Here is a 17,462-nt window from a genome sequence, read left to right on the forward strand (position 1 = left end):
AAACACAACCGGATAAGGAAGATAGTGAATACGTAAGAACACACAAAAACAGAGAGCTAGTGAATGGTTAAGCAAAGTGCAAGAAGGAGATGGGAAAACAAACAACTGTGCATATTTTGTTGTAAATGGCGCGGCCAACCGTGGTGTAAAATTATATAATTACTTTTTAAGATTACGCGCGTTTCTGCCGAGATGTGACGAATAAAACGCTATATAAATTATAATTTCTTCTACTTTTTGGTTTTTTCTGTTCTTTGTTCTCGTTATATGTTGCATATGATATGTTTGAATATTTATTTTCTCCTTTTTTTTCATCATTTAGCTCGGTATAATGCCGTTCCGCGGACTTTTCTTCAAACCAGTTTCCGTTATTTCTATGTGGTGTAATGCGTGAGGTATACCTTCAGGCGTAAATCGACGGAGCGAGAGGCAAGCGTAGAACAGTTTCCTAATTGCTCGTCAAATAGCTTTTTCAATGTGTTTTGTTTTACCATATTTTACTATTGCTGTATAATTTGGAGTGTGACGAGTTTTGTCGCAAGCATTGGAGCAGATGTAGGTAGTCTAAAATATATTTAAAACAAAAAAAAAACAATACTTAAAAACTCTTATCACCCAATTTGGATCATTAATACGCTAGCTAATACTGCTGCACTACCAGCAAACCGATCAATTTAGGTGTTTTTGTTGATTCGCACTGCAACGTTGCGGAGATGAAACTAAAAACCTGTTGCTACTCTAAACTACATAAAATGGCGTGAGATTAGTGTGAAGATAAAGGCGCAATGTTTGGTGTAAGCTAATCTAATGGAAAAGACTGAATTAGTAAAATGAAACTTAAAAACCCAAGACACACAAACAAATTCATAAAAAAAGTACATATTCTCTACCGGAAACTGAGAGTTTCACACTATCGAGACACGGTTTGATCGAACCAGGGGATGAAAGTGTTCGAGCAGTTGGAAAGCAAAAATCAGAACACACAAGAGTGTATGAAAAAGTCTGAAAACAGCATTGTTAGTGTAGCTAAGCCACAAGGTGGAAGCATTTTATGCAGAACTGCAGCAGGGAACCTTCCCTCAAAAAAAAAAACCAGGAGCTACGCATTGTCCAGAACAACCTCTTTCTCCAAAACCAACGTTGGGTTGGGGTTTTTTTTGCTGAAACGATGATTGGCTGTGTAAAACATGGTGGAAAAATGTTGAAAGAAGTTCGGAATTAGAGCATAGTGCAGGTATGGTATTGAACTAATTGAATTAATTGGCAAACTGGATGTGATAAAATTTAATCTAAACTTTGAATGTCGTGCAACCCCCAACCACATACACACACACACACACACTCACACCCACAAACATAAAACAGCCCCCGCGTAACGCTGGACGTCAAATAAGCAAACTTACTTATGAGCAAACGTTGAACATTGAATCGATCGCGTTAATATCGGTGTTTGGAAAAAGGGGCGAAGCAAAGCAGCAAACATGTTAGATAAATGAAGCAACAACGGTTTCCTCGGTACGGAATGGTACGGAGCTGGCGAGGCGTAGGCCGAAAACGTGAAGCACAATAGACACATTTTGCACGATTTTTTACGCACCATAAGATATACAATACATAAATATACATTTGATTTTTTGAATCCATTTCTAGTAATAATTGTCATAGCATTTACAGCCGGGTCGGTAGCAACGTAAGGATCTCATGCTCTCGAGAATCTCATGTTTTTCCCCACTTTATTCAGAAAAAAAACCCAAACTTATCGGTGTGGTCCAAAGCAACTAAATCGTGATCGTGATCGGAGGATAAGGCAAGTTTAAGCAAAAAAAAAGTCACGTCTCTCAGTGTTTTCTCAGCGTATTAGTTGTACTGTTTTCGACTTTGAAATAATAAAAAAAAAAACATTGATAAGGGTCAACGGTAAACTTAAATAAATACACAGGCAAGAGTGAAATTTCGATTAGCTTAAGGTTGTACACAATAAACACGAAACATGATCACAGATGAATGCTTCTCATCATGGAATGCCCGAATCGGGAAGGGGGAAGATATGTGCGCAATATTAGTTAATTTTAGTCAAATTTTTCCATAACTACTGAGCCCGACTGGGTGGTGGGTGTGATTCGATGTGAAGCAAAACCAATATCATTATAGACAACATGTAGTTTAAGCTAGATGTCCGTACTAGAACATTCTATGTAATAGTAAGCGTAATTTTAATCCACGTCAAAAGCAGTGTGTGTGTGACAGTGCGAGCGAGAAGGAAAGGAAAACTAAATGCTAGTTTCCATTGCTAGTATGAATACTTATTTATCAGAGTAAAATTATTTATCTTGCTGCGCGAACCAAGCAAAACGGTAAAATGACCGGTCGGCTCTGGGGAAGAAAAAAGCGCCAGCGATTAGTCCAATTCTTTTTACCGCATTAACCCTAGCGTAAATTTTAGTCAAATTTTCAAAACACCCTCAACAGGTGTGGCTTTACCATGAGTCAAAATGTTCAAATCAACCACATGAACCTCATAAATGGAAAACGCGAACGTCACAAACACAACAAATGGCAACTCACAGTACACAAACGAGCAAAAGAAAAAGACAAATGTGCAATATTTATCAATATAATAGACAAATGAAAAAAAGAGTTACAGTAAGATACTGGCGAAGAGTTTGATAAATAAAATGGAACAGAGAGAAGAAGAAAAACGGAAGTAAACAACAAACAAATAAACGTTCGTTCAAAGTAAATCGCAAATATACCTCAAAACATACAACAAAACGTTCAAAGTCAATAGTGGAAATGAATGCATGAATGAAACCCAAACAAACATCGTTTATCAATGATTAATGCTTTCATACTTGTAGCATCAACTCGACCTTTAGTAAGCAAAATCAAACTATAGACCACATGTTATCGTACTATTACGGCAAGCCAACCAGCTTTGAAGGTGTTAAGGATGTCCCGTGTTTCACCTAAAAGTAATAATAATTAGGCAACAAAACACATCCTATCCCCCTATCCCTATTAGATGTATCTTAAAGCAAACGTAGAGCTAAGCCAATCCCCAGCCAGCCATCAAACATAAATCGAACCACTACGTAAGCGTGGACACACATTAGATTCAGGTTTCATATCTCTGGGGAGAGTGCATTTTTTGAGTGAATGTGTGAAAAGAGAAACGTGATAACAAGCGAAAGTGAGTGTAGCGAAGCAGAAGCCAAGCCTTCTCGGGTAGTTCTAGGGTTCTAGATCAAATTTGTCTCACTGACTGACTGAAACACCCCCACACGACTGACACTGATCGATGACTGATCTGATCGTACGTACCACCAGAGGACTGATTGGCCCACCCTGCCCCAAAAGAAAAACGAACAAAAAAAAAACCATGTGGTGTGGGCCTTGTGTGCGCGTAAAAGTGACTGGTGGTCAATAAAATGGAGAAAAAACGGGAAGCAATTCGTAAGGAATTCGGAAGGAACGATTGCGTTACTTTAGTAGAGAAATACATTCTTTCGACGTTTTTCCAGGACCGATGGAACCGGTGCTTTCCTTGTAGGTGCACCCTGTACATTGTCCTGCTCGTTGTTGGTTTCAGAAGCAAATAAATAAAAGAAAAAGAAAACAAGTAGACTGTAAGCTGTGGGCTTGTGTACAGCTGTGCGGTGCGTGTAGGCTAATGATTCGCTGAGGCAGCTTACATCATCACGCCGTATAGAAACACATACACATTAATATATCAGCAAGGTCCGCATACAAAAGCACACTTTACACTTGTCTCTTATCCAATGCCAGGATCGAATATAAACGATCTATGTGTTTTCTACTTTGCTAAATCGAATAATATACATAGTGGACAGTTTGGAGGCCGTATAACAGCACGATCGTATGTATAACAGCGCGTACCGCACTACCATGCATAGTGGCAATAGTGTACATACAGTCATGATACACACTAGATAACATATTGATCGATATCGAAAACAATAACAAAATCCAATTAAGCAGCTGTACAGATCACTGTACAATGATATACCTCAGAATTGCAAGTTTCAGTCTCAGATCGTTACGACAAGCGGCAGAGTACTGCTGTAGGGCCTGTTGCTCTTCAGAATGCCACAGGATCTTAAATGTAATGTCGAAACGTTAGGGATAGTATCATTGGCGCATTGGGCTGAATGTCTTTTGCGCTGAGCATTACTAAGCACACATCACATTCATCTTTATTGAATCGAGTAATCAGTCTAGTAGCATTTTTATACAACTATTACATTTGTAAGAGCTCCAAGCGCATGTTAGACAGTTTGGGAGTTGAGTGAAAGAGATATCTTACGAAGCTGTACGATCGTGGAATAAAACAGTTGCTGCATGGTTCAATAATGCAAGAGAAGTAAATTCACCAATACGACACTTGGAAACTGGAGCTATTTCTATTCCACGATCGAATATCGGATGAAGCTATTATGTTAGCTCTTTCGAAAAAGCTCTTTGGATGGTTTGAATTTGGCGATGAGAAAGAGCCACGAGGTCGTGCGCACGAGGACTTATACAGTAAATAGTAAAGCGTTCGTGGCTTGGTTGCACGAGCAGGATTAGCGTAAAGGAATTCATCCATTTCTTCTATCAGCAATTAATATCGTGAGTGTAGTTCAAATTTAAACTAATTGCTAACAATATTTGATGAAAAGTGCTGTCCCGCACTGCACATCCAAGGACATTCACTGCCCGAAGCAGGAGGAAGTATCGTAAGCTGATGCGACAGAGGCCAGGCACGGCAAGTTCCGTCTCCTGCCTATCCAGTGTGTACATAGGTTAGAAACGATCGTACATTAATTCTTATCAACCTAATAAAAACTAAATTCAGCTCGTGTTTTGCAGTACACTTTTGCGAGAAAGATGAAGCAAACCGGGCGATCAGCAGCTCGATCAAAGTGTAGGGCACAACTCAAGCAAGCGATAGCTATAATCGAAACTGATTATTCCACGTACACGCTACAGAACTAACGTAAAAGACTTATCGTCACGAAGCTGAAATACAGGGCAGATATTACGCATTACGCTAAGGGTGCGAAGCATGCGCAGCAACTACGCAGGACACTTGGATGTACTTAATACTACGAAAATTAAAAGGAAGAACAGGCACACTTTCATAACCTCACTTAACTTAACTAGCTAACCCATACCAACTAGAATTACTCAACTGGCAGACTGGCTGAAAGCAAAATTCCAACGTGAAAAATACCAAAACGAGCAGAACGTGCGTGATGTGATCGATGGGAAGCCCTCAAAGGTCCTCCAGAATGGTACCGAGAGAAGAGAAATATACATATTTTAGTTTAAGATTTCTCTTTTGAGTAGTACAAGCAGCGAACAATTTTTTCCATCGTTTTGGTTCCTTCCTTTTGGCGTTGGAGATGGATCGCTTCGTTAGATACCAATTAGACAGCTTGGCTGCAATATTTCTCAAGGTTCAAGATCAAACGCGTGTGAATTTCAAAGAAATTGGAAGGTTTGAGCGATGGAAGAGTAATGAAATGATAGAGTGTGATTGAGGAAGCAATTTTGATTCACCCAATTGGTTAAATTTAGCGAATTGACTGTGGACTGCAGTAAGTAAACTATGTTGTGATTATCCTTGGCGCAAACGAAGGATCGCAATATGTCGAATCGCAGAATAAATCGTGAATGCAAAGCATGAAGCATCAGAATCCGTTCGATTCTGCTTAGGAAATGAGATGTGTGGCCAATTCGATGAGGCTAAATGCGGTAAGAGGATAGCTCGGCACCCCATCTTTTGACTCTTTAGCTGAATACAGTTTAGTAAAATGTATTAACCTTAGAATACCTATCCAATAGGCCCGTAGCAGGAATGACGAGACAGGAGACAGGTTGAAGCAAGAATGTTTTGAATTAAATTATCTCCAACCCTTCAATTCTGTCCTTCTCAACCAAATTCCAGTCCAAATGGACAACACAACCAATGAAAGTGAAATGAAAGCAAAAGCCGACATAAACGATACAGAAAGAATAAGATTGAATGAGCTATCAAGCAGAAAATGATCGAAAAGATACTATTTCAACCGAAAATAATGGAATGTTTTTTGCACGAAAAAAAAAACATAAAAATTGTATTAACCATTACGGCAACAGCAGCACTCTCTACTGTGGAACCTATCAGGTCAAGACAAAACCAACCGAAACAAAAACCCATTGCAACTGCGGTGTATAAATAAAACCAACTTAATAAAATTTAACTCTGTGTTTGGGTGTACTTTTATTCCTACTTAAATCACAACCGAAATCGCGAGATAATATTTACTGTTTGAATGCACGTGACACGACCGTTAGTTTTCAAATGTTGAACACATTGTCCATTAACCTTTAAGTTGGCAACCGGATACCCGGGTATTTTTTTCAACTTCGAACTGCAATAACTTTTGATTCATTGCTTTTATTGACCTGAAATTTTCCGTAATCTCTCAACTTTTAATTTATGATTTTTTAATGCATAAATTGTAATTTTAAACAGCCTGTAAGTATTTTATTTTGATTTTTTTTAAACTTTACCACGTAAGTTGGCAACCAGCATACCCGGGTATTCCATACATTTTGTATGGAGAACGACGTTTCTCTTCTTCCTCTTTTCGTATTGTGCTTATTTTCGAGTCAAATTCAAGCGATTCCAAATTTCAATTTGAACGTTATTTTTATAATAAAATGAAAAAACTTAATGAATAAATGAAAAAGAAGAGAATATCTGGTCGGCATTACTTGCTTACAGCATTAAAATATAGAAAGCATTGTTTACCTATGAAAATCGTTATTTTTTTGCATCAAAACGTGTGGAATACCCGGGTATGCCGGTTGCCAACTTACGTGTGTAAATCTGGTTGCCAACTCTACGGTTAAAACCCGTACGTACGCCCATAGTTTCTGGCGAATCAAACAAGAGAGAGCGAGATACCATCAACACAATCATTGCTAGAGCGAGACAAAAACAGCAACGCAATGCGTACAAGCTTTCATCCCTTGCGCCTGAACGCGCCATGGAAGACCGGCCCCTGCTAAGCAAAAACCATTTTTCACGAGCTTGCCAACGCTCCAAATCGGTGCGATTTTCCCTCGCTGGCGAGCGTTTTTGTAAGTCGTTGTGAGGGTTTTTGAAGGTTTAAGATGGCCATTAAAAAGCTCGCGCTAGTGTGAGATTGTGTTGGAGGGCAAAATTAAATGGCCAAAAAAATAAATAAACTTCATCACCTCTCTCTCCCTCATTGACCCCACGGGGTCCTACATTTCATGTGTGTGTGTGTGTGTGTGTGTGTCATATTAGCATCAACGCTCCGCCATCTCACTTGCTCATACATGTTCCGCTATTGCATCAGCTAATCCGGTGGTGGCTTTGTATGAACCGGAGGTATTGAACTTTTAATTATGCTTTTATTAATCTATTTATTCCGTGCCGCTTCTGACGAGGCCATTCGCGTGCCATGCCGATTGATGGCTACGAAGCTATATCAAACAAGCGCGGGTGTAGATGAAACACAAATAGGTAAACAAAAAAAATGACCATGTTTCATACATGATCAACATTTTCAACTCTATGTATTCAATGAAATTCCGATGCAAATAATTGAACAAAATTGTGCACATTAAATTTAGTCAACCGCCAAGTTTGTTTACGTTTACGAAAGAGATGGCATGACATAACGAAAGGCATATATGTACAAAGGTGTACGAAGCGTTCGAAGTGAAGTGAGAGAGGGGAGCACAAAAGCTCACTTTCAAAAGAGCACTGCAGGCAACTAAAGGAAGGGTAGAGAAAATGAGCGAGATGCAGCGATATTCGAACGTTCATGTTTGTACGGGACGATCGATGGAAGAAATTTGACGTTTGCAGTTGTTGTTGGTTTGTTTTTGCATTCTGTGAAAAAAAGTGTTATCTCCCCACTGTGTACGCTCGTTAGTTGCTTGCAAAAACACAGGAAATATACTACTTTCGGAGGTAAATGTTGCGATAAATAGGTAGAATAGTGTTGCTTTGTGCTGTGAACTGAAAATCGTTAAAGATTTGTATCGATACAGACCGTTCTTGGCGTTTTTTCCTCTGCACCGTCCGAGGAGTTGTTCGGAGGAAAAGTTTTGTGTTGAGTGCACTTTTCCTCTGTGTGTGTGAGTGTGTGTGAGTGTGTGTGCTTCTAATCGTAATTTCTACAATTTTATGTTTCTTCCATTGCTATTGAACAAAGTTAATGCGTGATATAATCGAACCGTAAATGGCCACGCAGTCGAAAACAATCCGATCGAAATGACCTACTAAAACAAGACTTTCCAGACAAGGTTGTGTTTTGTTAGGTTTTCTTCTTCGCAGTGGTGGTGGTGGTGGTGGTGCATCAGCACAGAAATAGCGACAGCGCGCATGCAGAGTTTATCAGTTTGCGAAGAAAAACAATCTTCCCAGCGTATTCGTAGGTGCCCTGCAGGTTCATCATAATCAGGAAGCGTCTAAGCACCAGAATACAATAGCCTTGAGGAAGGAGATACAGGGACGGAACAGTTTGAAGTCATCTGTCTCACCATACACACACAATACCTTTCTCTGTTTGATGCCGTTTTCCTTCTGCGATGCAAAACTAGCAGCAAAGAAAGAGGGGAGTGGGAGGCTCGCCCGTTCTGGCAGCGACCTGGCAGCAGAGTCCTCCGGTTAAATAGTCCTTGGAAAATCGATATTTCATTCCCGCGCGCCACACACACACACACTCACAAGCACATTCACACGATTGAAGACATAAAACAGAACTTCGAATGTATTCCGGGAAAAAGGAGGGGAGGGGGAGCGTTTATGCAGCGAGACGCAAGCAGGCGGTGAATTTCTTACCTTGGCATGGAATTCATGATTGGATAGAGTGAGCGAGTGGCAAGCAAGGTGATTTCGAATGGTGCGCGTTCAAAGTGTGTGATAAATCAATCTCCTAAAAAAGAGGGAAGAATATTCATGAAAACCGTAATCTAACGCGTGTCCGCCCCACAACATCTTACCGAGTAGAAATGGGGAAAAAACAGTTCTGGTGCCATATTTGTACAGCTTGTCCTAGCAGGGAAAGGTTTTCCGTGGAGCCCTTGAGCAAACAAACGCTCTAATGACTCGAGCCGAACAGTTGAGTGAACGTGTCTCCACCAAATCCTCCCATCCAATGGTAACTCGATTGCGATTGCGGCACATGTTTCGGTCGAGTGGATTATCAGTGCCCGTTCTCCTGGAGTGGAGTTGTTATTTTACATCGAACAATAACTGCTTGCCCTTATCACACGTGATTGCCTATTGAAAAACGCGCTTAATTTACCGATACTGATGTCTCCTCATTTCCATTTGTTTTGCAGGATATACTGTTGTGTGTCGACAATTTCCGTGGGAAAAGCGTAAAGTATTGCAAACAATTGGACGAAGCAAGCAATTTGCCACTCAACCAAGCAAAAAAGGGAAAATCAGAACCCACCCGCCTTTAAAAAATCAAACAACAACAATGTAAACCACCAGCTGGAGGGCGCCTATCTCTCACTCTCTACGCAACGCAACGCATCTTTGGTGCGTGGTTGCGCCCCTTGTTTGGGTGGTGCGGAGGTGGTGCGGACAAGCGACGACGCCGTCTCGGAGGTCATCATCGTGATTGCCCTGCCTGGCGACTTACCCATAGCATAATAGCTTCTCTTCGTGGGTAATTCCAACCGGCCAAGAAGAGAGCGACGAAGAGAGAGAGAGAGCGAGAGAATAGTTGTGTATTTGTGTCACAGTGTGAATCATTCCCGTGACGACGGCCGCTTGGGGGGGTCCAGGGGGCTACACATACACACACACGCCCACAGGCGGACCATTATCGACATCGGGTATCGCGCCTAATACCCTACCCCCTCCCCGGTTCAAGTGCGCTTCCCTTCCAGTATGGAAAAACGTTCGGGCAGAGCGAACCACACGACGACGACGACGACAAAGAAAGAGCGCAATTCATCTGCTGCCGCCATCAGTAAGGAAGTAGGCGTCACAAGCGCTGCTGGTGTGGACAGTCGCAGCAGCAGCAGCAGCAGCAGCAGCAAGTTGGAAAAGAACGTCGTACACCACCCCGACAGTACTTCCGGGGACCACTCTCCCGTCCAGCAACCCACAACACCAGTGGCCGCGTCCAGTGGTGGCGGTGCCGACACACCGGGGCCCAAGTCCGAGGACAGCCTGAGCATCAAATCGTCCGACTCGGTGACGACGAGCGGCGAGTACGAGATCGTCCCCGAAGCGCCCTCCCCAGCGGAAGAGCTTGCGGACGGCAGTGGAGGTGTGCTGGCGGGTCACCGGCTGGGGCGGGACCCGATACGCAGCACGGAAGCGAATGGCTGCGGCCGCAGCGACGGTGGCGGTGACATTGGTGCTGATCTAGCTGAGTGCATTGCGGACGACGGTGAGCAGGAGAAGCGCGGTGCTGGAGAAGGCGGGTGCAAGGAGGCGGCGGGAGAAGGCGTGAGTAAGCGACCGGAAGGCAAAAAGCTGACCGCCATCTCGCCGATACTGAACATCGAGGGTAGCGGCAACATGATGGATCTGGAGAAGAACATGAACGAGGTGATACACGAGCTGGAGGAGGAGCGGACACTGAGCGGGGCAAGCGATCCGAGCGCTTCCAATAAAGGTAAAAGAATGAGAAAGAGAGAGAGAGAAAAGTATTTTTAGCACTATATTGGAAAGCAAGAGATCCATGTCATGTTTGAATAGGGCAATTTCCCGTCCGTTTCTTTTGTTATCGTTATCAATTCGATTGCAAGACTTTTTCCGTATGGTTTTGTTTTATAATTTTGTAAGCGTAACACGTAAAATTGCGTCGCATTGTAGATTCTAACTTTACTAACGAGTTCCCCGATAGCAATAGGAAGTTTGTATGTGTTAACCTTCTTTCACCATTCGCCACACATAACTCATCCTGCTTTATTTGCTCTTGTTCTTTGTTTTGAAACATCCCTTTCCCACACTGGTGGCTTATTGTACGTGTGGCTGTGTGTTGTCTCAACCCCCACCCGAAAACGGTACAGCCACCCCAGTGGCCGTCCGGAGTCCCGAAAAGCACGGTTCAACGGCACAAGACGGCGGCACGAGCGCGTCGAAGAAGCCACAAGTTCCCACCTCGCTGCGACTTGGGCTGCAAAGCTTGGGGGCCAACTTCGGCGGCGGCGGCGGTGGTTCTACCGACACCACGCCAAATGCACTGCTCTCCCCGGATGGGCTGATCGGTCGCGGGGTAGGACAGTCCGTGTTCTACGACTGCCTGGACAGCAGTCCGCTGACGGAGAAGAAGGACGATATGAAACCGGTGGCAGGAGGTGGCGGCGGTGGTGGTGCTGCTGCTGCCGCCGGTGAAACCGATGAAGAGCTGTCCGACATCGATCAGGACTGTACGATATTCAGCGGCGTCACGTATCTCGGTGCGTCGCGCATCAATGCGCCCAAGTCGGAGCGCGAAATACTGCAGAAAGTGACGGAAATGAATGCGGGCGGCGGCGGTGGAGGAGGAGCTGGTTCCGGTGTCGGTCCCGAACCGGGCAGTGGATCCGACAGTCCGCTCGGGCTGAAAGTGTCCGTCAGCATTCCGACCTGTTCCGAGGGGCTCGTAGTGTAAGTACAGTGTGTGCGTGCGTGTGGGTGCGTTTGCTCGGTGGTTGGTTGTGTAGTAGGACTAACTGGACGTATATCTCACATATTCGCTCCCCCATGCTTTTCCAACACCCTTTCCCCCACCACCATCACCATCTGGCAGGTTGTACGACTGTGAGTCGAACGTGGTGGTGGCAACGTACGAGGTGCTGCGGATACTGTTCTTTGCCCGCGGTCCGGTCGGTTCGCCCGATCAGGCCTGCTTTGCCTTCACCTGGTCCCATGGGGAATCACAGGAAACGGCCGTCCATCAGTGCCATGTGTTTCGCTGCAACATCCCGGAAGCGGTCACGCAAGTTAGCAGTAAGTGTGTGTGTGTGTGTTGTGTAGTATGTTTAGGCGAGTCACAAAGAGCTTTAAGTAGTCGTTCGTTCTTGTTTTTTTTGGTCTGGTAGGTTCATTTTCATCATTCCTTAAATTGTTTTTTTTTTTTTTGCGTAGTTTTTGTTTGCTTATGCTTTAATTTGATCAGTTTTTAACTTGTTTTAGTTTTATATTATTATTTTTTAAATGATTCCTATTCAAACATTGACAAACTTCAAATATTGTTACGAGAATGAAACTAGATTTAGTAATACTTTTGATCAAAATTTCTTCAGCTACTAGAGGCGTCATATTATTCTTTCATTTTCATTTTCATTTCAATTGCATTGCCTATTCTGCTTGAGTTCTTTTTATAGGGTTCAAAGTTTCCTCACATTTGATTTATTTATCTTTTTATTACCCTTATTGTACGTTTTACCCTTCTAAATTTGCTTCTAATTCAAAACATTATCCCCATACCCTTGCATTGCAGCCTGCTTCTCGAAAGCCTTCCAGCGCGTGCTGCCCCCGAGCATACCGGCCAGCATGACCACCTCCCTGGCAGAGAGTGGCGTCAACGTGATGCTCTCCTCGGTCACGTCCGACACCGCGGGCAACCCGATCCAGTCGGCCATGTACGAGTTTGCGGTGTCGCTCGAAATAAAGGAGAAGGAACGCAACAGCAGCTACGTGACGGTGCCGCGCGACGTCAAGTCCAGCTTCCGATTGCGGTGCCGAACGGACAAGGAGGTGTGCATTACGGTGCGGCAGGTGCCGTCCGACCGCTTTCCCTCCCTGCTGATCGAACGGTGCTTCGGGGTGCTGCTGAGTCCGGGCCGAATCGTGCGCCAGGCCGACATGCAGCTGCTCGACATGGTTAGCATGGGGTACGTGAAGCCGCCGGAAGGTAATGCACCCGCGAGCAGCGGCACAGGCAACAACGCCGCCAGCAGCAGTAGCGGTGGTGCTAACACGGCAAGTGGGGCCAGCGGTGTGGCGAGCGGGGCAAACTTCTCCCAATTTCCGTACCAAATCAAGGCCGAATGGAAGGCGAACGCGTTCGAGCCGCTCAACATGGAGACGCCCAAAAAAGCGCTCACCGTCGCGGTGGATCTAGTCATCAAGGGCATCCAGGAGCCGGTGCGGTTCGTGATCGAAACGTGCGTCGCGATCCTGTCCCAGAGCGAGCTGCGCATCGTGCCGAACATGTTCAGCAACAAGCGGCCGCTGCTGCTGCACTTCTACCTGACGCTGCGCGAAAACGGCGAGGGCACGTGGGAGGTGGATTCGATCGATCATTCGGACGAGATCGTGGAGCCGCAGGCACCGTCCGCCGCGTCCTCTCTGTCGCTGAACTTTAACTTCAAAAACTGGACCTTCCGCAACTCGGCCAGCGTGCAGTCGATGCAGGACTTTGACGACCCGAGCCCGACCGACTACAGCTCGGACGGGGACGAACCGCTGCTGAGCGGTACGGGCGAGGTGTCGAAGAACTGTTCCGCCGCCCAGCTGGACGAGTGGCAGGGCATCATCGTGGAGTGGTACCAGGAGGGGCCGGAAAGGCGGCCGAAAAATCTGCCCGCCCTGGTGCGGATGGGCATTCCGGAGCCGCTGCGGGCCACGATCTGGCAGCGGTTGGCGTGCGTGGAAAATCGGACGGAAATGTTCGACTCGTACCGGGTGCTGATTACGAAGGAGACGAGCTGCGAGTCGGTGATCCAGCGGGACATTAATCGGACGTTTCCGGCGCACAAGTTTTTCAAGGAAAATGGCGGCACGGGCCAGGAGAATCTGTACAAGGTGTCGAAGGCGTACGCGGTGTACGACACGGAGGTGGGCTACTGTCAGGGGTTGAGCTTCATCGCGGCCAGTCTGCTGCTGCATGTAAGTATTTCGGAGGAAGGTTTGTGGGACATGTTGCTCAACCCTCTTTTGCTTAATATTCTCCTTCTAGATGCCCGAAGAGCAAGCGTTCTGTGTGCTAGTGGCGCTGATGTACAACTACGGCCTGCGGGATATGTACAAGATGGGCTTCGAGTCGCTCTACCTGCGGCTGTACCAGCTGAACCGTCTGATGAAGGATCAGCTGCCCGATCTGTACGAACACTTTGCCCAGATGGGCGTCGAGTCGCACATGTTCGCGAGCCAGTGGTTCCTGACGCTGTTTACCGCCCGCTTTCCGCTGTACTTCGTATTCTACATCCTCGATGTGTTTCTGCTCGACGGCATACCGGTGCTGTTTCAGGTCGCGCTAACGCTGCTAAGCGTTTGCCGCAAGGATCTGCTCGAGCTGGACTTTGAGGGCATCCTGAAGTACTTCCGCGTGACGCTGCCGAAGAAGTGCCGCAGCGAAACGCAGGCCAAGAAGCTGATGAAGCTTTCGTTCGAGTGTAAGGTGAAGAAGCTGAAAAAGTACGAGCTGGAGTATTTGGCCAAGAAGGAAGAGACGGAGCGAAAGGAGCAGGAGCTGAAGCAGTACGAGCAGCGGTACGGCGAGGAGCGCACCAAGCTGCAGCAGGAAATTGTGGCGCTGAACGAAAAGATTGAAGCGATGGCACGGGAAGATCGGAAGAATGCGGGCATTATACAGGACTACAAGCGCATCATACAGCGGCAGGAGGCGGAAAATGGAAAGCTGCACACCATGCTGGATGATTTGACGGTGAGATGAGCGCCACGCGACCTTGCAAGTAATTGTTTCTTTACCAATTTCCATTTCTTTTTTGTAGAAAACGATTTCCACTTGCAGTAAATGCACGGCAAGCATACCACACTCGTCGCCGCTGCACAAGAGCTATGGGAAAAACTTTCACCAGGCGAATACCGTCAACAACAATAATGAGCAGCAAACGCATCCGCTTGCCACCGACCAGCCGGACGGTGGTAGTTCGGCTGGCACCGCGGGTAAAAATGCGGCACCGTCCGCCGCTATTGGTGGGCTTGGACCGCTAGATCCGCTGGTGATTGCGTCGCAGCGAATACGGGAGCTGGAGCTCGAGCTGGCCCAAACCAAACTGGCACAGGTTGAGGCGGAGTGTAAGAATCAGGTAAGTGAGCGAGACTTTGAAGAATTTAGCTGGACATTTTTATACAAATGGTGTTAATTTTCTTTGGTAGGATCTTCATCACCAGCTAAACACAACCGTTACCGAGCTGCAAGCGACACGCAGCAGCTGGCAACCGTGGCTGTCCAAGACGCTTAACTCGATACAGGAGAAGGTGGCCACCAAGCGGGACGTTAATGCACCCGCTCCCACGTTCCAGTCGTATGCCACCACCGATGCAAGCGTAAGATCGATAGAACAAGGACACTCTCCTACCCGGGAATGGTTTCGTTATACACATTTTTGACCTCGTTTGCAGATGAAAGGCAACTCCAACACTCTGCCACACGTACGGAACAACAACAACAAGACGCCCCTGGCACAACGGCACAGTGTAGCGCAGGTAAACTACTCCGGATCGGACAGGACGACCACCGATGCGGACGGCAACGGGGAACCGGCGGTACTAGCCCGAGCCAAGTACGACAGCAGCGTAAACATACTGTACAAGGATACACGGTGCAATAGCTTGAAGTAGATCGAAGGTGGCGCTGCTACTTGGTGCTGTGCGCATGCTTTGTCCGCAGGGCGCCAATGTTATAGTCCAATATGCTTCGCACAAGTGTGATGCGAGGCGGCGCTGCTACGCCTAGTGTTTAAGAGATGCTCGTTCGTAGCCAACACACCGCTGTGATTGTGTGTGTGAGTGTGTAGCTGTATGGGAAAGCTAGAAGAGAACCCCCCATCGCGGTAAGAGCCAGCCATCATCAATATTCTTGTTGTTTTAGTGTATTTTGTGGTTAGGAAGGATCAGGGATGAGGGTCGAACCGGTGCAAACCTTCTTGCAAGCACAGAGAAGGAAAAGTTGATCGAAAAGAAGCACTTTACACACTACAGATCGATATTACTGATTCAGTTTCACAAGCAAACTACTTTATACAAACACATGACAAACCGGCCATAGCGGTTCTCCCCACTTATCTCTCCACGAATTGTTCGATTGAAATAGCGGTACTAATGAACTATTTACCTTACTTTTTTGTGTTTAGCACCACCAGTGTTAAGAAACATTCCTTGTGATAGAGGTTCGAAAAAAAAACTATATTCACGAACGCGTTACCAAAATTACCTTTACAAGCGTGTGCGGCTTATCTTTTTTTTGCGTTTAAGATACTATTACTTCGAAAACGAAACCCGACCCAAAAGAGGAGGTTTAAAATATTATTTAAAATTGGAATTTGAAATAATGGATAGAAAGTTGACTAAATTGATTACTCTGTACTAACTTTTCAAAGCGAAATGTTGCCTAACTCTACATTTTTAGTGTTAAATTTCGATACTTTACATGTTCATTTGAATTTCCTTTTTGGAAAATGAACCAAGCTTTTAAGTATACGTTGTTTTCGTTTTAGTCGTGCTAGGTACGTTCGCGAGCAACCACGAGGAAAATTCCTCTCTCACGGGGCGATATTTAGTGCTTATGAGTGATAGTTTGTCTTTGCGCTCGTGCTTGCAAGTGCTGCAGAAATTCTAATTGGAATAGATATTCATCCCATGCATCTCATTTTAACTAGTTCTCGGTTGTAGTTTTTGCACAAGAGAGAAGGACGCATATCATTGGTTAGCAGTGTGTTTTAGCCGAGCCACCACCACCACCACCAATTGTTAATTGTTAGGGGTTTTTTTTGGTTTGAACATTTTCCCGGGTCAGGTCTGGACAAACAATCTCTCACAATTTCCAATCCAATATGACGCACGAACCACCCTTTTCTCAACGGCGTAAGCAAATTCCAGCTCCAGTCTATCGTACGCGAAGAAAGAAGAAATAGAGTAGCCCGAACAGGCGGTACAGCTTAAAAGCAGCCCAATTTACACTGCATCAGGAAAGGAGGAAAGGGAGAAAACGGCAAGCTTGTTCAGAACCGGCTAGTAGCGAAGGAACACGATTAGGACGCATATGATCCTCTGCGGTAGGCAAAAAGTATATTCACATTCTCAACATATTTATAATTCCAAAAATAAATAAACCCCCGCGGGAAAGCACCTGGTCAAAGGCAGGGGGTGTTCATTCGGATCGTTGGCGCCAAATGTCCGAAACGTCGGTGTTAACTTTGTCTTTCCTTTCGCTCATTATCACGACGGCAGTGAATGCTTCAGAGGACCTTTTAGTGTAATTGGACCTTGTTTAAAGCCAGCTTTCTTCTCGGGACGTGAAGAATTTTCCCACCTACAAAATGCTCAAAAATGTCTTTTTGAGTGATTTTGAACGTTAAAGGAATTAAAAATATCATTTTAATTCAAATATTAAACCTAAAATAAGCAAAACTATGCACCACATTATGACCAGCATTCAACTACAGCCGATCTCAGTGTGTGTTTCTTGCAATAGAAAATCTCTGTCTCGTTCTTTTGCCTAGCACTTCTCTTTCCCCCT

At 45.3% G+C, this 17,462-nt stretch overlaps 1 protein-coding gene and 1 long non-coding RNA gene across 7 annotated transcripts; one reads left to right on the forward strand and one right to left on the reverse strand.

Annotated features, from left to right (window-relative positions):
- Window positions 1–175: 175 nt before the first annotated feature.
- LOC121594244 lies at window positions 176–9,117 on the reverse strand. Of its 3 annotated transcripts, none has more exons than XR_006004926.1 (3): window positions 9,028–9,117; window positions 8,582–8,960; window positions 176–564 (listed from the first exon to the last, which is right to left on the reverse strand). It is a non-coding gene; the product is annotated as an uncharacterized LOC121594244 (long non-coding RNA). The 3 variants fall into 3 exon arrangements; XR_006004925.1 differs by having other exon boundaries at window positions 213–564; window positions 8,867–8,960; XR_006004927.1 differs by lacking the exon at window positions 176–564 and adding an exon at window positions 7,988–8,515.
- Window positions 7,904–17,102, forward strand: LOC121594240 (rab GTPase-activating protein 1). Of its 4 annotated transcripts, none has more exons than XM_041917296.1 (9): window positions 7,904–7,993; window positions 9,370–10,664; window positions 11,062–11,641; window positions 11,784–11,983; window positions 12,477–13,867; window positions 13,938–14,645; window positions 14,713–15,030; window positions 15,101–15,271; window positions 15,347–17,102. In XM_041917296.1, the coding sequence occupies exons 2-9, from the start codon at window positions 9,929–9,931 to the stop codon at window positions 15,563–15,565; spliced, it is 4,323 nt and encodes a 1,440-aa protein (XP_041773230.1). In that variant the 5' UTR covers window positions 7,904–7,993; window positions 9,370–9,928; the 3' UTR covers window positions 15,566–17,102. The 4 variants fall into 4 exon arrangements, with proteins under 4 accessions (XP_041773230.1, XP_041773233.1, XP_041773232.1 ...); XM_041917298.1 differs by lacking the exon at window positions 7,904–7,993 and adding an exon at window positions 9,095–9,185; XM_041917297.1 differs by lacking the exon at window positions 7,904–7,993 and adding an exon at window positions 9,194–9,299.
- The last annotated feature ends 360 nt before the right edge of the window (window positions 17,103–17,462 follow it).

The sequence above is a fragment of the Anopheles merus genome, chromosome 2L (genome assembly GCF_017562075.2).
Source record: "Anopheles merus strain MAF chromosome 2L, AmerM5.1, whole genome shotgun sequence".
Taxonomy (NCBI): domain Eukaryota; kingdom Metazoa; phylum Arthropoda; class Insecta; order Diptera; family Culicidae; genus Anopheles; species Anopheles merus.

What these genes read in the sequence shown, in the direction of transcription:
- LOC121594240 (XM_041917296.1), top strand. Translation starts at nt 9,929, where the DNA reads ATGGAAAAACGTTCGGGCAGAGCGAACCACACGACGACGACGACGACA. An exon ending in TGTTCCGAGGGGCTCGTAGT is followed by an intron (nt 11,642 to 11,783) that starts GTAAGTACAGTG and finishes ACCATCTGGCAG; the next exon opens with GTTGTACGACTGTGAGTCGA. An exon ending in CCATGCTGGATGATTTGACG is followed by an intron (nt 14,646 to 14,712) that starts GTGAGATGAGCG and finishes TCTTTTTTGTAG; the next exon opens with AAAACGATTTCCACTTGCAG.